This window comes from Molothrus ater, chromosome 3 (assembly GCF_012460135.2).
Source record: "Molothrus ater isolate BHLD 08-10-18 breed brown headed cowbird chromosome 3, BPBGC_Mater_1.1, whole genome shotgun sequence".
In the NCBI taxonomy this organism is placed as follows: domain Eukaryota; kingdom Metazoa; phylum Chordata; class Aves; order Passeriformes; family Icteridae; genus Molothrus; species Molothrus ater.
In genome coordinates, this window is record NC_050480.2 from 76,143,277 (window position 1) to 76,170,781 (window position 27,505).

At 38.0% G+C, this 27,505-nt stretch overlaps 1 protein-coding gene across 1 annotated transcript in view; it reads left to right on the forward strand.

Moving 5' to 3' along the window:
- The window catches only part of NBAS (NBAS subunit of NRZ tethering complex), a 161,210-nt gene that overhangs the window by 85,501 nt on the left and 48,204 nt on the right, over positions 1 to 27,505 (forward strand). Inside the window, 4 exon segments of the mRNA XM_036380093.2 lie at positions 11,491 to 11,720; positions 14,724 to 14,834; positions 17,946 to 18,196; positions 20,198 to 20,532. Of these exon segments, the coding sequence (XP_036235986.1) occupies positions 11,491 to 11,720; positions 14,724 to 14,834; positions 17,946 to 18,196; positions 20,198 to 20,532 (927 nt within the window).

The following is a 27,505-nucleotide window of genomic DNA, read 5'->3' on the forward strand; positions in this document are numbered from 1 at the left end:
ACAGTCACAGTTTAAGGCATCTGAGCTATATTACTTTCTTGTCCTGAGTAATATGTTAAAGGAGCTCTCCAACCTAAGAAAAATGCAGATAAAGGTCAGAAGAATAGAGCAAAATTTCCAGGAATAGAGTGTATGTGGAATGTACTGGTATGAGAAGACTAATTACACTTTGAGGACCTATTTTTTTTTTTTTGGTTTAGGTCTGTAACAGGGTGGGATTGACTTTTCATTGCAGCCCCTGTGGTGCTGTGCTTTTGCATTTGTGTCTAGAAGGGTTGGTAACCTGCCTGTTTCAGCTGTTGCTGAACCTTGTTTGCATAGCAGCCAGGCTGCTGCCCCACTGCCACTCTGATTCACCTCTCACTAATTCCCAGTCTTGATGAACAAGAAGAAAAGCTGTACAACTGACCAAGGAATTTGCTGGGTAATTCTTCTTGTAGCAGCTTATCTCCTCATTTGTCCTATCCTGGTGATCTGATAATTGACCAAAATAAATTGTTTACTCTAGAGGGGAGTGAGAATGCTTAATTATCCTGAGGTTAATGAATATGTTACGTTCCTGTCCTTATGCTAACACTCTGTAGTTGAGGTGTTTCTGTTGTTTTGAAGAGGATTACTTTACTGACCTCAGCTGAGGGGGCAAGCTTGTTTTTTGGAGCATCAAACAACAGGTACAACAAATACTGCTGAGTTGCAGAGCGGAATGGGAATTTGCACATAATACCAGATAAGGAGATTTGCTGTTAGCAGAAAATTCTTAGTTTTTTATTTTCTTCCCTTATATGCTACTTTTCATTCAAGAAGGTGAGTTTGATTCCTGTCCGTTTGTGCATTGCAACTGACAGTATGTTGAAGTGGTAAGCTCAGAGATTCTCCTTAGTGATACTTCTCTTGTTGTGGCCTAGAATTGGTGAAGAAGCTGGGAGTTCAGTCCCACAGAGTTAAATAGCCAGATATGTATTTAGCCACTATATGAGAGGGTACATTTATGCAGTGAACTTGTGCTCTGTGCACTTAATCTGCTTCCTTTTTTGTTGCTTGCTGCTTTGGAAAGCCTCTATCAATCTCTCTCTAAGAGGCAAAAATTTGGTCAAAAGAGGAGTGCTTTGCACTTGGGATGGAATATGTAGAAATTTCTGTTGTCTGCCAGGATTTAATTCTGCCAGCTTCACCTGGCTCCCAAGGTTTTGTTGCTTGTTTGTGTAAGGTTGGTATAAATTAAAAATATGGTCATATTAATCCAGAGAAGTAAAACTCCCAGCCGTGGTCCGTATGCTACAGCTTTATGTAATATTCCAAATACAGGATGTTGGAAATAAAGACTTAATCTGAAATGGAAATAGACATTATATAAGAAGGCTGCATACAGGAAAAAGGGAGGGAGGCAGATCTGATGCATCTGATAACAGATCTATTACCCGTACTAGATAAGGTCCTAATGGCTTTAACCTGACACTCTAGTGCAGCCAAAGGTTAAGTCTCTATGCATGAGGTAAGCGCTAATCTCTTATTGGAATGCTCAATAAACAGTTGCATATTGTTTTGCATATTCTGTCACATTCCTAAATTACGATTTCAGCTTACTAGAGATAATATATACATTTTTAATCTCAACTTGGATTTATGTAGATAATGTTTTGCATCATATGCATAACTAACATGCAAAACTGACAAACTGCATCAGGCAGTCTTGTTTCATTTTGTCTGGACATTCAGCTTTCCATTCATAAGTGCTATGGCTAGCACTAGGGCTAGATGGTAGTTGTAGATGGTAAAATGGTAGTGCTCTTTATTTCTGGCCTATGATGGGCTTTAAACTTGGGGTTTTTTAAGTCCTGATTCAAGCCCTCATCTCTGGCCCTCATCTCTTTCTGTTTTGTTTGTGATGCTGAAAACTAGCAAGTTTCATTTGGCAGTGTGATTTTTCCTTGTTGTTTCACTGTTGGAAATTTCTGTTGTATGTTCTGCATCAAGTTCAAGTTTCTTTGCTGGTCTTTGGGTTGCTCCACTTCTCTTTCATGCTGCTGGTTATGCCTAATACTTCTTAGTGTTTTATATCCTACACTATTAACATGTTAATGGCATGTTTATGCATGTTCAGGTACTGATACTCATTAACACTTGGTGAGTGAATCTGTTGAATTTGATGATACTTCTGTTTCCAAGTCCAGTGCATTACCTGATAGTTAGAAAAGCTGGGAGAGATGAGTGTATAATTCCTTGAATTTATGTTGCACTATTCACTCTCCCATTGGTCTTCCTTTGTGTGTGTAGACTCTGTGATGGAGAGGAGAACCAAGGAAAAGGAGGGCAGTGGCAGAAGGCACCATGAATGGGACTACCGGGCAGACTAACAACTGATCTGGGGAGAATTCAAAGACCCTAGTATCATCAGAATCCTCCTCTAGATCATCAGTAATGGATTCTGAATAAAAGTGGTCTCAAAACCTGCCTCTGCAGTACTTGCTGTTGACTCTCTCCTCTCTAAAAAGCAATCTCCAAGCTTCTATCTCTTGTTTCACCAGATTTCTTCCAATCCATTAATAACTTCACTTTTCTGGTTGGACTTCAGTGTGAAAACTTGTGAAAGTATTTTGCAAGATTTCTGTGTATTTGATTTCGTTTGTCTGTGTGCTCTTTGATACCCTCATAGCCCTCCAGCCAGTGAACAGAGGCCATGCTGATCTTTTCTCACCAATCTCTTATTGCTCAGTGGTCTTAATATTTGTTGTATAGTCTGCCATTTTACTAGGGATAGACATTTGACTTGCTGGGCTACAGTCCCTATGAAGATTGCCTTTACATCCTATTTTTTCAGATGGAACTTGCACGCTGGCATGTTATTTTTAAAAATATTTGTTGGAGCACCTTGGCCTGCCATTTACCATAATTTCACATTTGTGGTCCTTCAGAACTGAGGGATGAATGCCAGCTGATCATGGTGTGCAAGCACATAACTGACACCTTCCAGATTCATTTAACTCATGGGGCTCCTCTCCCCACACCTTCAGCAGTGAGGGCTGACACAAAGATCTCATGATTCCTACTGCTGTGGAATTATCCATGACTGCTCCTTCCACACCTTTTCTCCATGGGATCCTGCCACTTCTCTAGCTGGCTTCATGATTTTGAGCACTTTTCAGAACTTTTTCTGTCAGCTTTACCATACTTTATCAAACATGTTCCTGGTGCTTTATTTAGCACTTAAAACTTCCTTTCTAGCATGTCATATTTTGTGAGCTTTCCTCGTTGATTTGCTTATTTTTCAGTGATGTCTCAACACATTATCGCACATTTTCAAAATGAGTGAATATTTAAGCTAACAAAAATGGAGAACTCAATAAACTGTTGTGTATCCAAAGGCTTAAAGCTCAAGTGAGCTCTCCTGAACTGCCAGCAAATATGGTTAGTTTTGAACATCTTCTGGTATGGTCCCTGAAATCTAATCCAGCAATTAGGGACAGTGCAGCCAGATTGTGACAAGTAGATTCTTTTGGTTGTGATGTGTTTGATACAGATAAGCCAGTGTTTCACAGATCTTCATCTTTCTTTGTTAAGAGCACAACTTGACAAAGTATTACCATTCTTAGTTGGGACCAAATAATATTTAGGTGACTCAGAAAATACCTATTGTTAAATAGTTGTTAGGTGTTGCCCTCATTCCCCTGTTTCATTTCTTCAAGATAAAGTGTACTTATGAAATTAGACGCTTATAGTCTTGCTTATTTCTATTTCTCAAGGGTTATATGAGCTATTCTGTCAAATCCTACTTCTGAAAGCAGAGCAAGTGTTGTTCTTTAGACAGCTGTTCAGAAATTTTCTTTTAGAAAAGAGGATCTTCAAACTAGCCTTTCATTTCAGCAGAGGGTTGAGTTTTAGCTTGCCCACATTTCTCTGGAGACATAGTAGTGATTTTTCATGTGAGGGAGATAGCTGGGATAAGTGCTAATGCTTTTCCTTCTTGTGAAGGGTTTTCCCTCTCTGGGAAACAGTACAGAGGTGACCAACAGCTTTTTGAAGCAGTCTTACCATACTCAAGCAGTTTTATCTTCTCTTTTACCTTCTTTTCCAAGCTTCTGTAACTGTTTTCTCCATCAGTGAGCATCATGGATTTTGCAGGCAACCTGCGTGAAATTTGCTAGTCATCTCATTATTAAAAACATTGTAGCAAAATTTCATTCATCTGAATTGGCAATACAGGTTACCTTTCAATTGCTGAATTTCCTTCGAGTGAGAGAGTAGGCTTCTCCATCCCTTTGTTTTTTAGTTGTTTGACTCCTTGCTGGTGGGGTTTGTTGGCTTGGTTGGTTTGCGTTGGTGTTTTTTTCTTTTCCATCTTGGAGAACTGAGGCTAAATACTAGATTGGCCTCTGTATTTAGCTGAGGAGACTACTAATAAAAATGTATATCCCAATAATGTAATGTGGTCACTGAGAAACCTGCACTTCTCAGAAGTGCTAGCAGTGCTGTTGGATCAGGATGAAAAATATCTGACTTCTGGCATTTTAATAGCTGTCAGGGAAGAGGTAGCTAAGTGTTTTTGTAGCTCTTGGGATATCTAGTTTTTAATCTTTAAATTAGTAAGATATATAAATATTTGCATGTATCAAGTTAAGTAACTGTACAAGTTAAAAAGAAACAGTATTGTACTTAAACTGAAATTGCATAATACTGCAGTAAAGTTTTGCAGTAGGAGTTTATGCTTGTCCTAAAGTCTGTATATGACTACAGTTGTTACCATATAGGTCAAGATAAAAGACATATTCTGAAAGAATAGCCAATTACATAATTTATTCAAAAAGAAAGCACAAAGATTTGTTTTTTAGACAAAAGGGAGATAGACAGAAGGTTAGGATTATTACCAAAAACATGGCACTTATTTACTGAGAGTAATGCTGACTGCAAATAGGAAATGAATTATATGCTATGAATTTAGTAGGCACTTCACTCAAAACCATGTAGTAATTTTCTATTTTCAGAAATGTTCTTTCAGTTGACGCTTTAACCTTTTATATATCATGTGTTATTTTCACTAAAAGAGCTGTCAGATGAAATGATGAGATTTTTCTACCTCAGCCTGACTTATCAATCAGAAAATCTGTAAGAGAGCACAAGGTAGGAAAAAACCTATGAAAACATTTACTCTTGGGAGAAATTATTCCTCATTCTTGTTGGAATAGCTGATAGAAATCAAAGCAAAAAAGTGTTTCTCTGAGAAGCTTGACATCAGCCAGTGATGTGCGCTCACAGCCAAGAGAGCTGATTGTGTCCTGGGCTGCATCAAAAGCAGTGCGGGCAGCAGGGCAAGGAGGGGACACAGAGATGCTCAGAGGGAAGGAAAGTCTGAGAAGGTTGAGGTTGTTCAGCCTGGAGAAGAGAAGGATCAGGAGAGACCTCGTAGCACCTTCCAGTACCTGAAGGAGCTACAAGAGATCTGGAGAGGGACTTTTACAAGGTCATGTAGTGAGCAGACAAGGGAGAACAGGTTTAAACTGAAAGAGGGAAGGTTTAGACTGGGTTTAAACTGAAAGAGAGGGTAGGTTCAGATTAGGTATGAGGAAGAAATTCTTCAGTGTGAAGGTGGTGAGGCACTGGAACAGGTTGCCTGGAAAAGGTGTGGATGCCCCATCCCTGGAAGTCTTCAAAGCCAGTTTGGATGGGGCTCTCAGCAGCTTGGTTTAGTTTCAGCTGTCCCTGCCCATGGCAGGGTCTTGGAACAAGAGGATCTCTAATGTCTCTTCCAATCCAAACAATTCAGTGTTTCTATAAAAACAGCACTAGAGCAATTAGTTCAACTCTTCAAGCACAAGTCACTTAGCATAACTATAGAAACAACTGCCTGGACAACATTTCTAATTACTTTTGTTTTATTATGGAACAGCAGCCTCTTGCAATATTTTTTGGTTTTGTTCCTGCAGCAGTGCTGTGATCCAGAAATATTTTTTTTTTTTTTTAATACTGTCATACATCTGGAATGAAACTTTAAAACATTCAGGAAAAAAAGATACATCTGCATGAAATCTGTGGTAAAGGAAGGAAGGGAGGCTAGGGAATTTAAATCCACAGCTGCCTTCCTGCATCTACATAATACAGATACAAATTTTTTAGTACAGTAGGAAATACCTTGTTTGCAGTACCATGTACCATACTGTGGTGAGAAGTATTTTTTTAAGAATATGGCCAGGCTTTAAAACCATTATACTTAATTATAGCTGAGACATTAGAGTATGCTACAAAAACTTCTGACAGATAATTTAAGATTTTAAATCTGAAACAGAATATTGTTTTAATGTCTGATTGTGTAAGACTTACAGGCTTAACAATAGAGATGAGATGAGCAATAGATTCTCTACTTCATTGTTAAAATAAGTTTGTACAACTTGATCCTGATGCATCTTGTAGCTTACAGAAGGTATTCTGGTAGGTATTTTATATTGACCTCATGTGACTTCACTGATGAGTGATGAGATCTGCTGCTTCCTGTAGCCTTTTAAGAAATGGTCATGAAAGCTGATTCTGACCAAAACTGTTGTCACACAATACGTGTAGCTGCAGCAGTGAAAGGACAATAAGGTTGAGGTATCCTCACATTTGAGTTATGTGACAATAAAGGTTTATTTCTGAGATGTTCTGGTCTTCCATTTTAGCCATATGTTTTATCTTTTGCTTTGGGCAGATCAGATGTGAGACAGCTGTGATATGGAAGGTTGGCTACCCCAAATGCATGTGGTGCTGTATCTAAGTTAAAGTACTTTTTATTCACAGCATGACAAAAGTCTAAGTTGAGGACAGGTGTCATTAATTTAATGAATGAAAAGCTGTCCTGTGGAGAGATGGAGTGTATTTCTTGAGTGAACGGGCACGTTCAGGATTTTACTTCTTGGGTGAACTATTTTGTTCCTGTAAATCTTTTTTCCTGCTTCAGTATGTGAGGAAAATTACTGTCTTATGTGCTTCACTTCATTCTTTTTCTCTTGCCTTCCCCTCCATCAAATTTGTAGCACATTGAATCTCTTGCTGCAAGGACTGTGGCAGTTGCTACAAGGATTAGAGAGAGCTCTTGTTTCTGAAATATGAATGCATTCTAGAGGTGAGGTTTGGTTCCCAGCTGCACTGGTGATGGGCAGCAACTGCAGAGGCAGGGAAATGGGCAAAGTGCAGCTATGTCTGCAGCAGGAACCTTACACCCTGCTCCCTGGTGTGTCTGCAGCCGGAACCCTACACCCTGCTCCCTGGTGTGTCTGCAGCAGGAACCCTACACCCTGCTCCCTGGTGTGTCTGCAGCAGGAACCTTACACCCTTCTCCCTGGTGTGCCTGCAGCAGGAACCTTAAACCCTCCTCCCTGGTGTGCCTGCAGCAGGAACCTTACACCCTGCTCCCTGGTGTGTCTGCAGCAGGAACCCTACACCCTGCTCCCTGGTGCGTCTGCAGCAGGAACCCTACACCCTCCTCCCTGCTGTGTCTGCAGCAGGAACCTTACACCCTGCTCCCTGGTGCGTCTGCAGCAGGAACCTTAAACCCTGCTCCCTGGTCACCCTTGCTCATGTGCTGTCATCTCCTTGTTTTGCTAACCATGAGGATTTTGCTTGGTGTATGTGTCTCCCTCTGGGACATGATACCTTTCTTAGGATTGCTTAAAATGGTGTAAAACAAACCTGATGTTACAGGGATCTGGGCACAAGGGAGCCTGTCCTCTGCCTTCCTTTTGGATTTCTGTGGCTGAATGCAGTGGCAGCTTTTGCCCATTGCCAAAAGATTACAGTTCAAAAGGTGATGGAAATGCTTTGTAACCTCAATCCAGAGAGGTCCACAGTGTCAGTTTTGTCTTTGAGGTGATTATGAGAGGATAGGCCTCTGATCTAAGCAGTCTTTAGTTTTTCTCATCACTTTTTCTGATCATTTTTGTACTGCAGTCTGTAGATTATTTACATTAAAAACAGAATCAAAAGTATAATAGGTTATTTAAGAACAATTGGATGGATTCTTGGCCTTAAAAGAAATAAGCAAGCCAAATAGCCTTACAGTGATCTATTATTATATCAGTGATAAAGTGTTCACAGTAGAGCATTTTTTTTAATTTTATTATTCTTTTTTTAATTAGTATTACCATAGTTGTGAAATTATTGCCACTTCTGGAGTAGGAGAGGAGCAGCATAGTAGCTAATTTTTTTTTTTTTTTTTTTTTTTAAATTTGTTTCTGATGCATATGACTGAATTAAGTCTTACATAGATTGGAAGAGGAAAAAAGGCATACCAACTTGCCTGGAAAAAAATCCACAAAAATTGAAGATTAACTCAGGCATAAGAATGAGGACATTCCAAGATCAAAATCTCCTATTTGCTTATAAAACCAGTGTTGCTTTTATACTATCACAGTGGCACACATATTGAGGGGCTTCACTGATGTCACTTCCAGAGGGTGACCAGAAAAGAACTGCTTTAAAACATTTATTCAGGTGGACCCTGAATCCCTGCTGAGGGATTGTTAACGACCAGTGGGGCAATAGGGATAGAAATATGACCTGTGTTGAGTAAATGACATCCAAGAGCATGAAATTAAATTAGCTTTATGCTGAAGTGATGTGTGCTTTTTCTTTTCTCTCCATTCTGTTTTTTTTTTTTCTTAATTCCTAAGTAAGGCCTCTGCCAGCACAAATATAGTGTTAGCCCAAGAGCTGAGTGAAATGCATTGGCAGGGGGTTCCTGAGGGATTTCCCTTGCCAGTGCTAGGGAGGCTTCTGAGTTAAGGGTGTCAGTACATTTGGGTCAGCTCTTGTGGCTTCTTTGGAAACTTACCCTGTGTTTACAATTTGTGCATGTAAAATGCCCTTCCTGCATGATCACAGGAGAGAAGGCTTTTTTCAAACACCTCTCTAGAAGTACTGGAGGAGATTATCGGGCAAATTGGGGAGTTGGACACCTAAGCACAATTTCTAACTGGCCAAAGGACTCTGAAAAACCAACAGAATTGTGTAGTAGCTCTTTGGGGTTGTTGGTGTGGTTTTTGACAGGTGATGTTATAAAGGGAACAAGTTGAATATGGCATCTTATTGGTCTTACTTGTCAAAATTAATTTGTATTTACACAAATTGGTGTCTGTTACAATTTGAAGAATGCCCAAGAATTGAAAAACTCTGTGAATGTTGCAGTAAGATTCAGACTTGACTGATTTTACCGATTTTCTTCATGACCAGGTACTGTTGTTACAGTTGTTACAGTTTTTTCAGTTAAAATTTGTTAAAACATTTTTTGAAAACTGGTGATGCAGCTGTAGTGATTTTTTGTCTCTTACTGTTCATTAGAACAAGCATTATGTCTAATGGAATTAGCTATTTAATGGATGTAGAAATAGTTTTGCTTTTCTTCTAAAAGATATACATTATTAAAACTGTGACAATGTTAAAAAATGAATACTTAAAATTAAGAAATACAAGTTCAATGCATCTTGATACCCAACAGAAGACTGTGGGATTTCACTAATTTTGGATTCATATGCTGTGATAGTTTAGGCCATAGGTTTTTTAAGAGATAAGAGGATAACACTTGATTGAAAGATTTCTGGTGGTGAACAGAAAAAGACAATCTTTGCAAACTACTTGCAGTAAAAAAACTTCAGTTGTGTTTTCTTAATCTAAATGTATAATTTTTATCTTCTAGATTGAATAGTTTGCACTTTATTTTGCCATATGTATCTGGGGTTATATATACATGGGTATTCACATAGTGTCAGATTTTTTTATTCTAAATTTGACAATAGTAAGACCAATAGACCCTAAGACATTCTTTCCAAATAAGGTCCTTGGGACCATAAACAGGCAGCATGGAAGATTACACACAGGTGCTTTTACAGAAATATAACAAATGGGGCCTTAATGGAGAGAGGGGAAAGCTAACAAAAGAGAGCAAATTTACTCCCATAGGTTTTCTGAGGAACCTGCCTTTCTCAGTGCACTGGAGGTTTTAGGCAGTTATGTTAAACCTGTTTCCCTGTCTTGCTCTGACTTACCCTCTCTCCATGCTCTGTTTTCTAGTGTATCACATAGAATGAGATACCAGGGTACATAATAAGCTGTGGATGGGTTTCCAGCTGATATAATTGTGTTGTAGAGGCACTGCTCTGCTTGCCTGTCTCTTTTTGTGAAGTTTTATTATTCTACTACGAATCTCCTAAGCAGCCTTGAGAGAAGTGCTGCTGTTGTTTATAAAACCAATGAGTTTGCAATGTTTGGAGGGCTTCAGAAATGCAGAGTGAAGAGGAAAAAGGATGCCCTGTAGCATTTAATGTGACTTGGTGAGCAGCCTGTCAATTAAGATACTTGGAAAAAAATCAATTTAGAATGACCATCAAGTCACAGAAAAAATAAAGCACACCTCAAGGTTTAAACTTTTGGTGCATGTTTTACCCAGCTGTGCACTCAATGTTCACAAGTTTATCTTCTAATGTAGCAGAATAATTCTGTAGTAAAAAAACAAAGTATATTCCTTGCGTTCCATTCCTTCTCAAAATTTTTGAGATCGCAGCAGTTACATCAGCTGTTTCTCTTAGGAAATACTTCATCTACACTGGCATCCTAAGGTATTTTTTGGTGGCTCTTTTGGAGGTACTCCTTCCTCAGATGCCACACAGAAGTCACAGTGGATCTTTTGGGCATTGAGCTGCTGTTGCCCTCATTTTTCATGGAAGAGAGAAATCAAGGTATTGAGTAAGCCAACTGTTTAGATGTTACACAGAGCTCTGTTCAAGTGGAAGTGCCTAGGCATAGCCACTGTCCAGATGTTGAGATAAATTGGAACACTCCACAGTACATGCATTCATTTTTCATGCTTTGTGTTCTAAATTGTTGCTTTTCTATGAGGATTTTTGACTGCAGAAGTTAATGATTTATAACAGATGCACTTGGTGTGTAATTTCTAACACAAAAAAATAAGTTTTAGTTTTGATTAAGGTATTTTGAAAAGTGAGATTGCTTAGTTCATAGATGATCAGTGTTTTATTCTTTGAAGATTCAGGGTGTAGGCAATGCTTCGAGTAATTTGTGGATCCTGCAATAGTTCTTTGAAAGTATTAGTTCTCAACACTTAAAAGCTATTCCTCTCTTCAGTCTTATATTGGAAATTCAGTAACTTTTCTTTTACTTCAGTGTTTGATTAATCAGTTACCTAGTTTCAATGTAAATAAAAGTGAGGAATTTAAAAACAAATAAATTCAGTCATAGTGAAACATTTGTTAGTATTAATTTGGTGCGGTAAGTTTGGGGTTTTTTAAAATATTTGTATCATATGGAGTATTCTAAAACATTCCAAAAGGATAAATTATGGTATCAGAGCACATAGGCCTTACAGAAAATTTTAAATTCTGTTTACTTAAAATTTCTCATAAATGGAAACAAATCTCCTAGTTTTGAACACAAGGGTCAATTATGTATTGATAATTCTTTGTTCAGAATTAACAGGGATTTTTTTTAGTTTGTTGTCTGTTATTTTTGCAGGCTGATCCAAAAGAGTTGATTCAGATGGTCACAAAGCATGTTACTCAGTATGCCCAGGCAGACTGGCCTGAGGAAATCACCAGTTTGATAAATCAGCTGCATTACTACAATGAACGACTGCTGGACTTCACTCAGGCTCAGACTCTGCAAGGACTTGGCAAAGGAGTGGATGTGCAGAGATTTACAGCAGATGCACAGTACAAGAGAGAAACAATACTAGGATTGGCAGAGTAAGTAATCTGTATTAGGTTTGTTTTCTCTGTTTCAGAATAGAATAGCTTTAAGCTTTAAATTAGGAGAGTAAATGGAAAGTAGTGCTGACCTTTAGAGAGATAATTTACTTGCTTTTGAGATTTATATTGTAGTACTGCTAAAATTGGAGCTTTTTCTATGTAACTGCTCTACTTAAATGAAATGTTGCTCAAATAAATGGATTTATAATTGAATCTATAACTCTTCATTTACTAACTTCTAATATTAAAATTAATCAGGGATTAATGAAAGCAGAGCATAGATGAAGGTTTGGTCTGTTTCTTTCATCTCCTGTAAAACTGCACTAGCAATCTATTAAGGTATGCCCATGCATCAAAGTTCAGAATGAACTATATTTGAAAAAAAAAGAGTTGTTAAACTGTATTTTATTCATAATAATTTAGTTACAACTGCTGCGTATCACTGTATTTTTTCCATGTAGTCATTTGGAAGTACTTCACCACATATGTTCTGATATTTAGCATGCTTTTATCTCACCTTTCAGAAATCCAGAATAGAAAAAAAGAAGGATATAGGATAGTACTTTTCATATTAAAAATACCTTTAATTAATATCTGCATGCAGGTACTTCAGACTGTGAACAAGTCATGAATATGGCTTATGTTTTAGGGACAGTCACAACTGGCTAGTTGACAGACTGTCAGAAAAAGTTCTCTGCAATAAGAACCTTTAATAATCTCAGATTTTCAGCCGATGTCTGCATAAAGCTTTTAAAGAGCATATTTAAATATTTTCAGTTTTCCACATGTGTAGCTACTCATAGCTACAATTCCAATAGAAATTTGCTACTAAATGGAATTGATATACCAAATAAAAGTGGTTGTATAAGGTCAGGTTTTGGACACAAAGCTGATGCTTTATATCTGTGAAATTTGTACCTGCATTCATAAAAATAGCTTTTGTCACTGCAGATTTTGTCACTGCATTCATAAAAATAGATTCTAATCATCTTTTAATGTTTCAATTAGAATTGCCTGCTTTGTATCCATTGTTACTAAACTTATCTGTCTAGTGTGTCAGTTGGTTACATCTTGATGACTACCTACAGAAACTTCAGTACAAGTAGTCTTCTCTTATTACAGATACTTACTTTGATTACAGCAGGATAACTTACATTTTCACCCAAGAGTTTATAGATACTGTCTCTTGTAAAATAAAGTAAATATGAAGAGAAAGTTCCTTACAGTAAGTAGAGGTAAAAACACAGTATGAAAGGGTTAGAAGTGGCACTTCCATATTGGGCAGTTGCAAAGATCCAGTTAATTACTTGTTCAACTTGCAGCTTCCTTGCTTTAATCTTCTCAGTGGAGTCTTAATCTGCATTTTCTAATGGAAAAGATGCACAAATTCAATGTAATTGTGTAGCATATTTGTTCTTATTTTTTAATTTAAGTGCCTCATGTTTCTTAATCTTTTATGAAGTGCTGTTTGAAGGAACAACACCTGGAAAAGATTACATCTTATTTACAAAACAGCTTTGTACTAGAAGGAGCAATTTGCTACAACTAGCTAACCGGTAGTAGTCTGCATTATCTTCTGTATTTGGTGTATATCTTTAGAAGCTGTTGTTTATTGAGTTTGCACCACTCTTGGGTAAGCAACACAAAAATACATCCAAAGTGTGCCTGTGCTCACCTTCAGTTAGGTTTCCTTTGACAGCTCTTGGACTGAGACCAACAGACAGGCAGGGCTGGGCATGAAAATGAGTGTGTAAAAGAAAGCTAAAAGATTCTTTGCAAGGTAATGGACATTTTTTCAGCTTTTCATTGTGCAACAGCTGCTTGCTTTTGTCATTACTTTGACAATGAATAAATTGCTTGTAGTGTTCTTCATTTATATGATATAATTTCCCTAAACCACCACTGCCTTAGGCTGCTGCTGCATGCCACTCTTAGACAGAAGGGGAGGATTGTGGTATAGCTTCTAAAGTTCCAGGAGGAAAGGATCCCACTAGTTCCAGGAGCCACTCCTATTTTGTATGATTGACTGGATTATTTTGCAACTAAAGCATTCATACCATCTTCCTCTTTCAGTGAATCACAGAATAGCTGAGCTTGGAAGGGGCCTCTGGAGGTCATCTTGCCCACCCTCCCTGCTCAGGCAGAGCCTCCTCAAGGATTCACATTAAGTACATTTTAAAGAAGTTGTTCATGACAGGCCTATGAGGAAGTAATTACACACAAATAGTGTTTTTCTTGGAATTATCCTAAAAAGATTGAACCCAACCAAACTGAAACCAAAACCCAAAAATCCCAGCATCAGCCTTAACAGTATTGCCTTTATGCCAGCCTAGAAACAAGAGCCATTCATCTCTGTTTAAACCGAACTATACTGGATTAGTAAAGATTAGTATGAAGTTAACTTTAAGCTTTCATGTTTTACCATAATCTCCACCTCTTCTTTTGTCAAAGGGTTTGTGCACTAACAGAAAAGCAGTTTTTAATATTTTAGGAGAGAATGAGCTGGACATCTTCCCACCTTTTAGTCTACAAATACTGGGAGTGTTTTTGTCTGTGAACTAGTAGGAAGAGGTTTGAGGATTTATATACCAGTTGTGCTAAAATACTGTAGGTGTTGCAACTGAATCAAATAAATGCTAACTGTGATGAGTTACATCCTTCATCACTTTGTAATTGAAATGGAATGAAAACTGAGATTTTTGCTTTAGCACAGGGTTGAGTAGAAATTGCCATTAAGAACCAGTGCTTGTGGAGTAGGTTCCTGTCTTTGAATTACCTTTGTAGGTTTTTTCTTCTTTTTTTTTTCCCCAAATGGAGCATCGAGTATAAGTAAATGCAGAAGGACACGCTTAATGTATTTTTATTAAATTTTTTTTCTATGCTCTTGTTTTATGAAAAAGACATAGTAAGTTTTCTAACATAAGCATTTATTTTCATATTACGTCTCATAGGGCTTAACATAACTTTTCCTTATTTTCTCTCATGCCTGTCCTCTACCAGGACACTTGAAGAAAATGTCTATAAAATTGCTGTTTCTTTGGCTCAGCGATACAATGTTCCACTTTGGGAAGTTTACATGACCCATCTGGAATTTTTATTCACTGACAGTGGGTAAGTTGTCTCCTCTGCAAATGCACATACAATTCTGTTACACAGAAATAAATGCTAAAATATGACGGAATTTAATTATATTGGGAGTGGAGTTTGGGTTGTGTGTTCATTTGTCTTGTGGTGGGATAGTATGGGAATATTTGTCTTTTCCATGTAATGCTTTTGCAGCCAGCTGTGAAAACTGCTGTTGCATGCAGGCAAGGTTAAAAGTCCATGTGTGTCTTACTGTTCTTCAGAGTATTCCAGGACTTTGTTTCAGTGTTCAAGTTTCCATAATTTTGAATGTTTAGTTCTCTCTTGCAGTAGCAACTTATCCTGTAGTTACTCTGACAGTCCCCGATAGTTTCTCTTTTACTCTTTCTTTACTCTCTTTTGACCTCTATTCTACATAATAGAGGAAATAAATATATCCCTATTCACATTGTGCATCTGTTCATATTTGTTTCATTTTTTGATAGAAGTAGGCTTTTTCTTTTAACAATGTTTTACTGAAACTGTTCTAGCCTAAAAGATTATGGCAGACCAAACGTGGCACTGGTGTGGCATAAGGGGAGGGGTGCTTATAATGTCTATTCCACAGTGGCTTTAGGACCTATATTTTTTAATTTATGTATTTATTTATTTTAACCTCTTACATCATTCATGTCAGGCAGTTTTTGCCTACTGAAAGAAGAATAAACCCATTTGATGGAAGACCAAGCTACTTGCCTGAATAGCGCATGCAGATGACATTGATGTAGAACTCCCTGTGTAATGCAGCAGCTCTTACCTACTGTTCTGACAGATATGATGAAATTAATTTGGTTTGTTTCAAGTGTTACATTCTTAAAGCACCTTTAGCTTGCAGCAGTGTTGGTACGTCTCTTAACATTAATTATTAATTAAAAAAAGCATTGAAACATTTTTTAAAATGTGAGGCATAAAAAACAAAGCCTAGTGAATTGTCTGGAGAAGATGAAATAATGTTCTGAGACTTTTCTTCACTTCCTCTGAAAAGCATAGAAGTCGTACCCTCTAAATTTTGATGCTGCTGAATTATTTACTGCTTTAAACAAAACAGTCAGGATATAAACATGGCAACACTGGGCTGAGTGTGAAAGAGCCAGCTGCCTTCTCTGGGACTCAAATATTACCAACTGTTCTGCAACAGTTTTCTATTGTTTTCTTTGTTCTTCTCCTCCTTGATTTAGTATTCATAGAATTCTGAAATCACAGAAGTACACAGTAACCATATTTTCTCCAGTGAAATTCGAAGAAAGTCTTAAAAGTTGATGTATAATAGCATAATATGCTGCTGAGCATATTTTTGTATCATAATCTCATTTTAAAATTGATTGACAGCAAATGACCATTACAGTATATTTGAGTCTTGGAATTATGGCATTAATAATAGATGTTTCATTATGCATTCATTCTGAACTGAAATTAAGTTTATTCTAAGACTTAATCTCTTTAACCAAATATACAGTATTTCTGTAAGCCACTTTACATAGGGAGAAGCTCAAAAGAGCTTCATAGTTTGAATTAACATAGTTTGTATTAACTGTACTTTTGATTATTTGGTGACAAAGAATTATGACTTTTTTGTGAAATATGAGTCTGAAAATTGTTCAGAATGACATTTTATAAAAATCAAGAGGAAATTTAGTTATTTCTTTTGAGGAATCTGATCACATTTGATTATCAAAACTCTGTAAAATGGAATTTATGATTTCAGCAACACAAACTTTTGCCTATCACAGAACCTCTTGTTCCAGAATCTTTCTGAACAACACCATAAAGTCTTCCTATCTGCAATCAGCCCTGCCCTAAAAACACTGCAAACATCTGCCAATCCTCATAAAATTTAATGCTCAACTAGCTTTTACTTTGAACTTTGGGTATGAACACAAAAAATTAGTCATATCACAGTCTTGAAATACATTAGGTCGAAGTGTCTGCTTTCCCCAATATGAAGAGTGGATGGTACTTTATTTCTATTAATATCATACTTGTTTTCATTAATATTGTAGAAAAAATAACAAATCAGAAGAATCTGTAGAATTAAAAGAATGCTTGCAACGTTAACCATCTTGGGATAGGTCCCAGATGTAAAAATAACTAAAAAATATCTTATTCTCCCTAAGAAATCAGTTAATTTTTAAACTGAGAAGGTTGTATTTGTGGTGTTTGCTATAACAAAATCATTTTTAAGAATGAAACAGAGACATTTTACTTGGAAATTAAAGAGAAACACTAACTTACAGCATGTGTATTTGGGGAGGGAAATGGTGAAATTCTAATTTAATCAGTTTTAAAGTAGATTTTCCTCAGATTTAGGTAAAACTTTGAGTTGAGAAAGATAAACTTAAGATGATATGCACCCATATGCACCCATTTTTCTCCCAGCTGAGGGAAAAAAGAGTGATTATCTTTTATGTAGTCAGCTGGAGGTGTCTGAATTCCTACTGTGAAAAAGCTAATGTATTCTTTTCAAAAGATTCAGGAAAGAATTTCCTGAAGCAGTGAGACTGACTGAGGTCAACCCAAGGCTTAGTGATATTTTCATAAGCTTTCGTGGATGACAGTTTGAGAAGCAACTGTCAAAGTCTTAGTAAACTGTCCTAAACATAAATAATAGTGCCAAGCAGATTAATTGCTGAGCAAGAGCCAATTTTCAGTGATAATATCTCTCAAGATGTGCACAGGTACTCATCAGCTACAGAAAACAGAACGTAATGGATTGGGAAAGCTTCCAACTGGGCAGTAGGATCTTTGAGCATCATTCAGCCACAAGTGGCTGGCTAGTTTGTTTAATAAAGTCTTCCTTCACACATGTCCTGGATGTATTCTACCTTTTACATATAGCTGTACTCACAGATGTGAAGTCCTGCTTTGAATTCCACTTCAGTATTCATAGCCCTTAATCTGTATGTCCAAGGTAACAGGTAACAGGATCGGGGGGAAATACAAGAGTTGCTTAGCTTTTGTTTATAGAGTGTACAATTATCTAAGTGTTTGTGAGTGAGACCCTAAAGAGAGGGAAGGATTGTCCTGTCTCCCAGGTGTGCAGCTGTGAGAGTCTTTCATGGCACATCCAGGCCTTTAAGCAAAAGTTATTTCTAAACACAGGTTATCGACACTGCAAATAGAAGAAAGAGCACAAAGTCTTGGTCTGTTTGAGACTTTGAAAAGCAGTCCTGAAACCTTTCATGAACACATGGCTAAATATGTTTACCCAAGTATTGAAGGCCAAGATCACCAGCGGTTGCTTTACTATTTTACACTCCTGGAAAACTGTGGCTGCTCAGAAGTGGTGAACCATGCTCTTAAACCTGAAACTCACATCCGACTCCTGAAAAAATTCAAAGCGGTTGCACCAGGTAAGAGAATACCTGTTTGTTTTCTTCATAACTGTATTTATTACTTTATTATGTAAGTATTGGCATGATTATGCTCAGCTAGTTTATTTTCCTGGTAATTGCTTCTTTTCTGTGAGCGAAGGAGATGAATACAATTAATATAGTCACAAATTCTTACTCTTTGTTTTACTGGAAATTTATTTGATCACAGTAAGAAAAAACAAGTTAAGAGCAGGTTCTGTTACTGATGCAATTTAAAATTATTGGTGATATTTCACAGTGAAACTTTAAATGAAAAATATCAAGTTCCTAGAGTATAATTTTTAACACTACAAGTTTAACATGAATATTCTCAATGTGCTTAAGAAAGTTTACCTTTGGAGAGCCTGAATTACAGAATATATTAGGGACTTTATGCATTTTGTGTTTCTTTGTCTGAAAGAGGATAATTTTTTGTTATGTTTTACCCTTGATATTATCTTTTCCTTTCCCAGAATTACAGCATTGTTTGTAGCCCTTCATTTTCAGACAATTACTGTAAAATACGCTGCTCCTAAGCATTCTGGAACTTGAAATAGTACTTTCAATTTGCTTGTTAGTTGGATACTTTCTTGAATTTTAGTTTTACAACTCCAAATCCAGTTTCAGAATGAAAAATACACACTGTATAGCATTACCTCCTGTGAGGATGAATTAACTGATCAGTATTGGAACCTAATTTGTATTGGACACTAACTGGGCTGCAAAGTTTGAAGAGATGGTGCCTATGAATTCATGTATTGCAGGAAGAAAAAAGTCAATTTTTTTGGAGACGAGGGATAACCCTCAGTTCTTATTGATCTTATTCGACAGTCAAGTTCTGTGATGCTTGCCAAAGAAAATTCTGCCATGAATTATTGTTTCATTCATTTATTTAAGCAATTTATTAAAAAAAAGTCCTGGGAAAATATGTCAGACATAAATTCATCAGTTTGTGTGGTAAAAAATTAAATCTTTGTACTACATGCCTAATCAAAATTCTCAGTGTTGAGCATAGTTTAGAGATAGGAGTGAAGGAACAACAGCTAAGTGTTTACAGAGGCTGCAGGCCCAAAGTGTATGAATGGCAATAGAAACATGGCAATAGAAGTCAGTTACTTTAGAAATTATAGGCAAAGAAAACAAAATAGTACCATTTCTAGAAATACTTCTGTTGTTGGTAAGTTAATTGCAAGGATGTTCTTCCTCTGGGAAGCAGAGTAGTAGCATGACTCTTGATTATATAAATATTGATGTAAATGGATCTACATGTCCTATCTCTAGCTGACCTTATTTAGTTTACTTGTAGTTAGTGCCTTGCAGTCTTTCCTAAGTGGTAAGTTGTTACATGATCAGAATACATATTTTAAATTAAAGAAGACTCATGCTTTGACTTGCATGAGGTTTTCTGGGATTTACATTTAAGTTCTAGCATGATTCTATATATTATATATATTCTTGCTTCTTTGAGAATCTGCATTTTTCGGGTTGTGTCATAGAATCACAGAACAATTGGGATTGGAAGGGACCTTAGAGATCAGCCAATTCTATATCCCCTGCCATGGGCAGGGACACCTTCCACTAAACCAGGTTGCTTAGTGCCCCACCCAACCTGGCCTTGGACACTCCAGGGATGGAGCATCCACAGCTTCTCTGAGCAGCCTGTTCCAGTGACTCACCACCCTCACAGCAAAGGATTTCTTCGATGTATCTAATCTGAATCTACCCTCTTTCAGTTGGAACCCATTCCCCTTTGCTGGAGTGATATAGAATGTTAAAATATGTTCCATGGATTGAGAAATTTCACATGCACCAGGACATCATAAAATCTAACTCTGTCAGTATTTATGTTTGTCAAAGGGGATAGGCCTTTTTAGTTTGTCAAAGGGATAGAGTCGTTTTAGTTCTGCAGATGCTAGTGTATTCATTATTTCACATGTAATTTTGGAGTGTGAGTAGATTTATTTATGAATAACTTTTACCTCTTTCTCCTTCTGTCACTAGGTCTTAATTACAAGAAACTAACAGATGAAAATGAAAACCCTCTGGAAACATTGGAGCCCATCCTTACAAGTCAAAATATCTTATCTATTTCCAAACTGGCTCCCAAAATTCCTAAAAAAGATGGCAGCATGCTGTCACCAAGTTCTGTTTATACTGTGTGGTTGCAAAAACTTTTTTGGAATGGCGATCACAATCTCATTAAAAAAATACCAGAAACCATGGATGAGTGGCTACATGCATATGATATGTGTTCCAAATACTTTGATAGACTTGATCCAGATGATATTGCTACTTTCATTGATGAAATTACTTTTTCTTCCAAAGCTGTCACAAAGGTAAGGAGATATTTTTAAAGAATTTTAGTCCTCAGGTGAAGCATATAATATATGAGTTCAATACAGCATCAAGAAGAAAGTCCCAGGAGATGTTACAGTTTTCATTTTGCAGTATTTAAAGATAAATTTGTAAACTTTTCCCTGACTACCTTTTCTTTTTATGACAGCCAGTATGAAAAGAAAGGATTTTTATTCACTTAGGGGAGTTAGATCTGTGGATGTGAGTTTTGATGGAACCCCAAAGTCCCTGTGTGCTCATTCAACTGAGAATAAGATATTGTGTACTTCTTAGAGTGGTTTGGGTTGGAAGAGACCTTAAAGACCATCAAGTACCATCCTCCCTGCCATGGAGGATTTCTGCATTTCTTCCATCTATCCAATATAATATAAACCTGCCCCTTTTCATTAAAGCCATCCCCCTTGTCCCATCACTACAGACCCTTTGGAAAGCTCTCCTGCAGCCTCCTTTAGGTGTTGAGGGCTGCTCTAACGTCTTCCCAGAGCCTTCTCCTCTCCTTACTGAACAGCCCATCTTCTCAACCTGTCCTCACAGGAGAGTTGTTCCATCCCTCTGCACATCTTTGTGGCCTCCTCTGGGCTCAGACAGTCCCACTGTCCATGTGTTTGACATACATGTTAAACAGTGCCAGTCCCAATACCAGCCCCTGAGGGGTGACACTTGTCAGTGCTTTCCATTTGGACATTGAGTTCTTAATGCAATTCCTTGTATGCAGCCAACCCAGCCAGTTCTTTGTCCACCGAGTGGTCCATCTGTCACATTCATCTCTCCAGTCTGTGTGTCATGCCCAACAGTGTCAAATGCTTTGCACCAGTCCAGGTAAATGACACCAGTTACAGCTCCTCTTTCTTCATTCACCAGTTCTGTAACCCTGTCAGAAAAGACCACCAGATTTGTCAGGCATGATATGCCCTTAGTGAAGCTGTGTTGGCTGTCACCAGCCACCTCTGCTTTTCTGTGCCTTACCATAGTTTCCGGGAGGATCTGCACCATGATCTTGCCAGTCACCAAGATGAAACTAACCAACCTGCAGTTCCTTAGGTCATCCTTTTTTAAAAATGAGGACTATTATTTCCCCTTCTAGAGTCAGTGGGAATTTCTCCAGACTGCCACAACTTCTCAAATGGATGGATAGTGGCTTAGCAAATTCATGCACCAATTCCCTCACAACCCACAGAAGCATCTCATAAGGACTCAGGACTTGTGCGCCTTCAGGTTCCTTAGATGGTCTTGAGCATGAGCTTTTTAAGAATAAGCAGGGGCTTATTCTTCACTCTGCCAGTCCCTTCATTTGCTTTCTGCAACTTGGGTAGCATGGCTGGAGCACTTGCCGGTGAAGACTGATGCAAAACTGTTATTGAGTCACTGTTTTCTTCATGTCTCAGGTAACCCCGCTTCTTATTTCCTTCCAGAGAGGACCCACGTTTTCCCTAGTCTTTCTTCTCTCACCAAGTTATCTACAGAAGCTTTTCTTGCAGCTCTTGGTGTTCCTGGCAAGATTTAGTTTGAGCAATGCTTTAGCTTTCCTAACCTGATCGCTGGCTGCTGGGACAGTTCCTCTGTATGCCTCACAGGGTGCCTGTCCTTGTTTCCATCCTCTCTAGGCTTTCTTTTTGATGTTTTATGTTTTTCCAAAAGTTCCTTTTGCATCCCTAGAGGTCTCCTTGCTTTTTTGCCTGACTACTACTTCTTCGGGATGCATCGTTCCTGCGCTTGAAGGAGGCTATCCTTCAATATCAGCCAACCTTTTTGGGTCCCTCTTTGCTTTATCCCATGGCAAATCCCTGAAGTCCAGAGCAGTGAACTTTCTGTGCACCCTCCTCATTGCACTAAGTCCTCCAGTCCTTCCTTGTTGGTGAAAACAAGTTCCAGCATAGCACTTCTCCTAGTTGGTTCCTGTATGACTTGGAGAAGGACATTGTCATTAGTGCATTCCAGCAGCCTCCTGGATTGCCTGTGCCCTGTTACATTCATTCCACCAGACACTGGTGTGGTTGTATTTATTTACTTGTGTTCATCCTAAAATTCATTGTGCCACGGGCTTGTGCTTAGTACCAGCCTTTTGCATTCAGAATAAGATGTTCCACAGAGAAAGTATTCTGGCCCAATGCATGTGGTTTCTAAGCATTGTAATAATGTAAATTATAAACTGTTGTAATCTCATCTGTCTGAAAGCCTGGTTTTGAAGGAATGCACTTCCATGTGTGTAACAGATATTACCAGATGTGGAGTTTCTCTTTGCTCAGTGAAACCTACTTGCAAGGCTATTTCTAGCATATAGTTTTACCCATGCTTTCTTACATATCTTTACTGTGAAGCACAAAAGAGAAATGAGATTTCTTAGATTTGACTTTATTAAAAGATCTAGAGATGTCTTCCCTAACTTTAACTGAAATGAAAAGGCGATAGTGTCCAGGGTTTTTTTTGTGTCTATCTTCTTTATTTTGGTTTGTGACAGTTTTACTGAGGTATTTATACACCATGTTTAATGAGGTGAATTTCAGTTTGTTCTGTCTTTAAATACTGTTTTAATGTTCCCACAATATTAGTATAGGTTTATTAGAACCCATATAACCTCTGTCTATATCAGAACTTGGTGAAAAAAATTGCTAGCTGGGTTAATAAGAAACTTTGTCAGGACAGAATTTATGCTGTGATCTGACTGTCAGGGTAGACCAGCATGTTTTCTCTAGTTCCATCAGCTGTCTCTGAAGCCTTTTTAGCAGAACTGTTGTCTTGGCTTAGGTGTTTTGATCCCTTTTATCTCATAAAGGTACTTTTTCATTCTTATGAGCAATGATTCAGACTTCTCCTGAGATCTTAATTGCTAGACTTGACCCTGAACTGAGGTAGCAAGGGCATGGCTTGTCTAATGAGAAGGAAGTACTGTCTTTACATATGGTCTTTGCAACAGACTACTTGAAACTCTTGCTGTTAATGTTTCTTGAGTATTTCAAGGTTATTTCTTCTTTATTCCAGATGAATGGTACAGGGAGAGAGTGGATATCCTCCACTATGTGTCTGTTTTGAAACACCTTGATTATTTTCCTTTTTTTCTGTTCAGGATTCTAATACATTTTCTCTACCCTCTTGAGAGTAGAGAGAAGTGTTGCCTTCTTGGGAAGGCAGCGGCAACCTGGTTTCGGAGTTCAGCACGGCGATCCCCTCCTGGGATCCCTCGTGGCCAATAACGGACGCTAACACCAATGTGGTGGACAGGTTAAAGGCGTTTATTGAGGGGTCTCAAGGGTATTTATGGACTAAGGGGTTTCTCTACGTCAGAAAGGGGTTTGGCTGTACTCTAGGGTTAGTATGGAGTGGAAAGTTACTGGTATCTATAGGTTAGGGGGGGCTACATGTTTGGCTACATTCCAAGGGTGATCCTTATCTCTGGGGAGAGGGGCAGAAGGAGTCCTGTAATTTTCCGTCACAGCCCGAAATCTTCCGAACGCCTGTCCCTTACCTACCACAGAGAAGGAATCGCATGAAAGAAACACTAAAGGCAAGATGATCGTGGTTTGTGGTCAGGCAGAATTTTGTAGTAGAGACCTGTTAGCTTTTTGGCCATGAAAGATGCTCAAGAAGTGCTTGAAACAATTGGTCAAATCACCTAATGCGCCATGCACTGGGTTTGGGATTTACAGCTTGCAACTAGTTTTGCCTCAGGATCCTGTTCAGTTCTCAAGTAGAATTGTACAATGAGAAATTTTATCATTGTAGACCCTGGAAACTTATCTCTGAAGTCTCTTTCCTCTACCTTTCATCTGGAAAACACTTCATACATAAAAGCAGTCTTTTGCCTTGCACCTGTTACTTAAATTTTATGTGTTTTGGGGCTGCCCTGGTCATGTGCTCACTCTTTTAATCTCTAATTCAGCACTTTCTTCCCAGTCTAGTTTTGTGACCAAATACTTTGCTATATCAGTTTCCTATTCCCACAATAGATGCATATTTAAGTATTTCATGGAAGTGCTGATACTCAGTCAAAATGCAAAAAACCATGGTCATTATTATGAAGTAATCTGTATTGTCACTGAGACATCTGAGCTTTCTCTCGTAAAGAAAATTTTGAGAGGAAGCTTACAGTGAGAGTGAAGTGGGTTTTTTAGGAGTGCTGAGAAGTGAACTGGCAAAAAAACCTAAAAAAACAAATGTTGGATACCCTCACAGCTCTCTCTCACTCCTTCAAAATGTCAGAAGGGGAAGGTGGGAAAGAAGAGAGAGAGAATGTTCCAGGGAGATGATGAGATGCACTCCACTGGTATTCTTGTGGAACAGTATCTCCATGGAAAAACCCTTTCAGTTAGAAACAATTGAGAAATGTCTCAAGTGCTGAGGTAATGGGACCTTGGTTACATAGCACTGTAGGCTAAATGAGCTCAGCTTCAGAGGTAGCATTGCTGTTGTCACCATGTGGGAACTTAGGAAACAGACATCAAAATATCTCGGCTGTTCCAGTATTTCAGTAGAAGTAAAGAGAAGCAGTGGTGGAGCAGCAAAGCAATAGGCAGCTGCTTCTGCTTGTGTGTCACTTGGATATGGCAGAAAACCTGGGAGCAGAATGTGTAATATGCAAAAGGGAATGAAACCACAGGGGTCTAGTGGTGGCTTCTGCAACTCCTTGTTCTTCCTGACAAAGACAGGAATGTCATGAGCTTTGACAGGGGCCCTTTTATTCACCTGTCCCTTTCCACAGACACTATGTTGTAGCTTTCTCATTAATTGGGCCAGCTGGTGACTGAATGAGCAGTGTTTGACTGGGTAAAGGGATGGAGAGAATGTCTAAATTTGGAGAAATGGATGAGGAGCTTGCATTTATGAAAAGGCAACTAGCATAGTTATACTGACTGTAGTTCAGGATGTGACATGGTTTTAGGTACTTCTAGCTCTAAGAGGCCAGAGATTCTTTTCTCCCATGTTTCTTGCAATCAGTAGAAATGAGTTACCACCTGGAAGATGAGATTCAGTTCCCAGGCCTTAAGCATTCATTAAATGGTCACATTGTGTGGTGGGAACTGTGTGAGCAGAGATGCATCATAGTGGGACTTCAGTAAACCATAGACCTAAAGTAACATGGTTAATGTAGTTGAAGAAGGTACAGATTGATGTAATATTTTTTTGTGTTTGTGGTAAATGAAACAGGCAAGGACCTTAAGGCTCTGTCAGTGCCTTCCTCACGCATTGAAGGACTGATCTATTGATCCCTTGACCACAGAAGCTCACTGCTGCAAGCCCTTGAGAAGCTTCCTGCTTGTGGCTTTTCTACTCAGATATGCTTTTAACTCTGTATAACTATTTAAGTCTTTCTGACTAAATAATAAATCATTCAGTCTCTGTAATGTTAAGAATAGGCTATTTGTGGGTATGGAACAGATTTCTTCCTAAATGGGAGATATTCCAAATATTCTTTGGAATGACTGCTTATATTTTTGTATGCATTTTGAATATGTCATCTTTTTTCCGAGCAGCTCTGTTTGCTTTTAAATAATACTGATGTCATGGTTTGTTAATTATAGCAATGATCATACCAACTTCTTACCATGATGATTTCCCATTTGTTCCTGTTTCTGTGATCTTTGTGGAGCATTTTAGATAGTTTTGGGATTTTTTTTGGAATTTCTTCATTGCCAGCATTTTGTTCATTGTGCTAGGGAGTTGGTTATGTCTTCAAAGAACCATCTGTTGTAGAGCTCATAGGTCATTGCCCTGATGGTTTTTTGATTAACAGTACTCTAGAAAAAAAGCCTAGCACAACATAAACACAACTGAAAACAATATTTTTAAATCACTGTGTTTTCTTTATTGAACACACAGTACAAATGGAGCTTGGCACAATATGTTGATTAGAAGAAGAAAAGGCTACAGCTTTAGATGGGAAAAGCAAAATAAAAAGCAGTGGTTTCATCAGTCAGGTCTTCTGTAGAGAAAGAGAAGCTGAAATTTTCCTTACATGGGTACTCTATTGCAGACTTCCATCAGACTACAGCTGATGATGATGTTTTTTGTTTAACATTCCATCTTTTATAACTGCTTTCCCACATTCTGATTTAAAAGTTTTAAAATAACTTTTCTTGCAACTTAGTGATTTCAGTTGAAGGGTTGACTTATTTTCTCTGAGTCAGTAGTACTTTTTTGACCACATACCAGAGAGGTGTGGAATGAGAACCTGTTACAACTGAACATTAACCTGCATCATTTTCTTGACTTTAAAGGCACTAAATGCTGTTTAAAATAACTGTATAAAAAAAGCTCAGTTAAAAGAAAAAAAAAAAGCCCAGAGTATTGTTCACTATCTTTTGTCTGGCTGATTGACTTAATGCTGTATAAAACACTAAGGAAAAAGACAGGGCATGACATTGCCTGAAGGTGTACAAGAAATGTTCTTACATAGCGTGACTGCATTCAGATGTTACTTTTTGAATTACTTGGCTTCATTTTATCACTGTGCTCCAGTTCAGTTGGTTTGCCTTGCCTGACCTTGTTTTGTTCATGGATATTGACAGTACTTCTTTTTCTAGTATCAGTGCAAGGTACTTTCTTGTGCCTTTCATTTATATAGTTATTTTAATTAAATCTGCTTTGAGAGTGGAATAGGAAACTTCACTAATAGAAAACTTCATAAATATCTTTTCTTTAACTAGTTCCTTAAACTTCCATTTAAACTTTTTCCAGATGAATTTTACAGGATCTGGTAGGAATGAAGTTTGTTTCATCATAGCAGCCTCAATGAGGCTGTGCTTTGGATTTGTGACTGAAACAGTGTTGATACCACACTGGGATTTTGACTTGCTGAGCACTGCTTGTACAGTGTCAAGGCTTATTTTTTATCTCAACACCTCAGCCCTGAGTAGGCTGCAGGTAGGCAAAAAGTCGTTAAGGGGCACAGCCAGGACAGCTGACCTCAGGCTGGCCAAAGGTGTGTTCTGTGCCATCTAATGTCATGCTCAGTGGCAG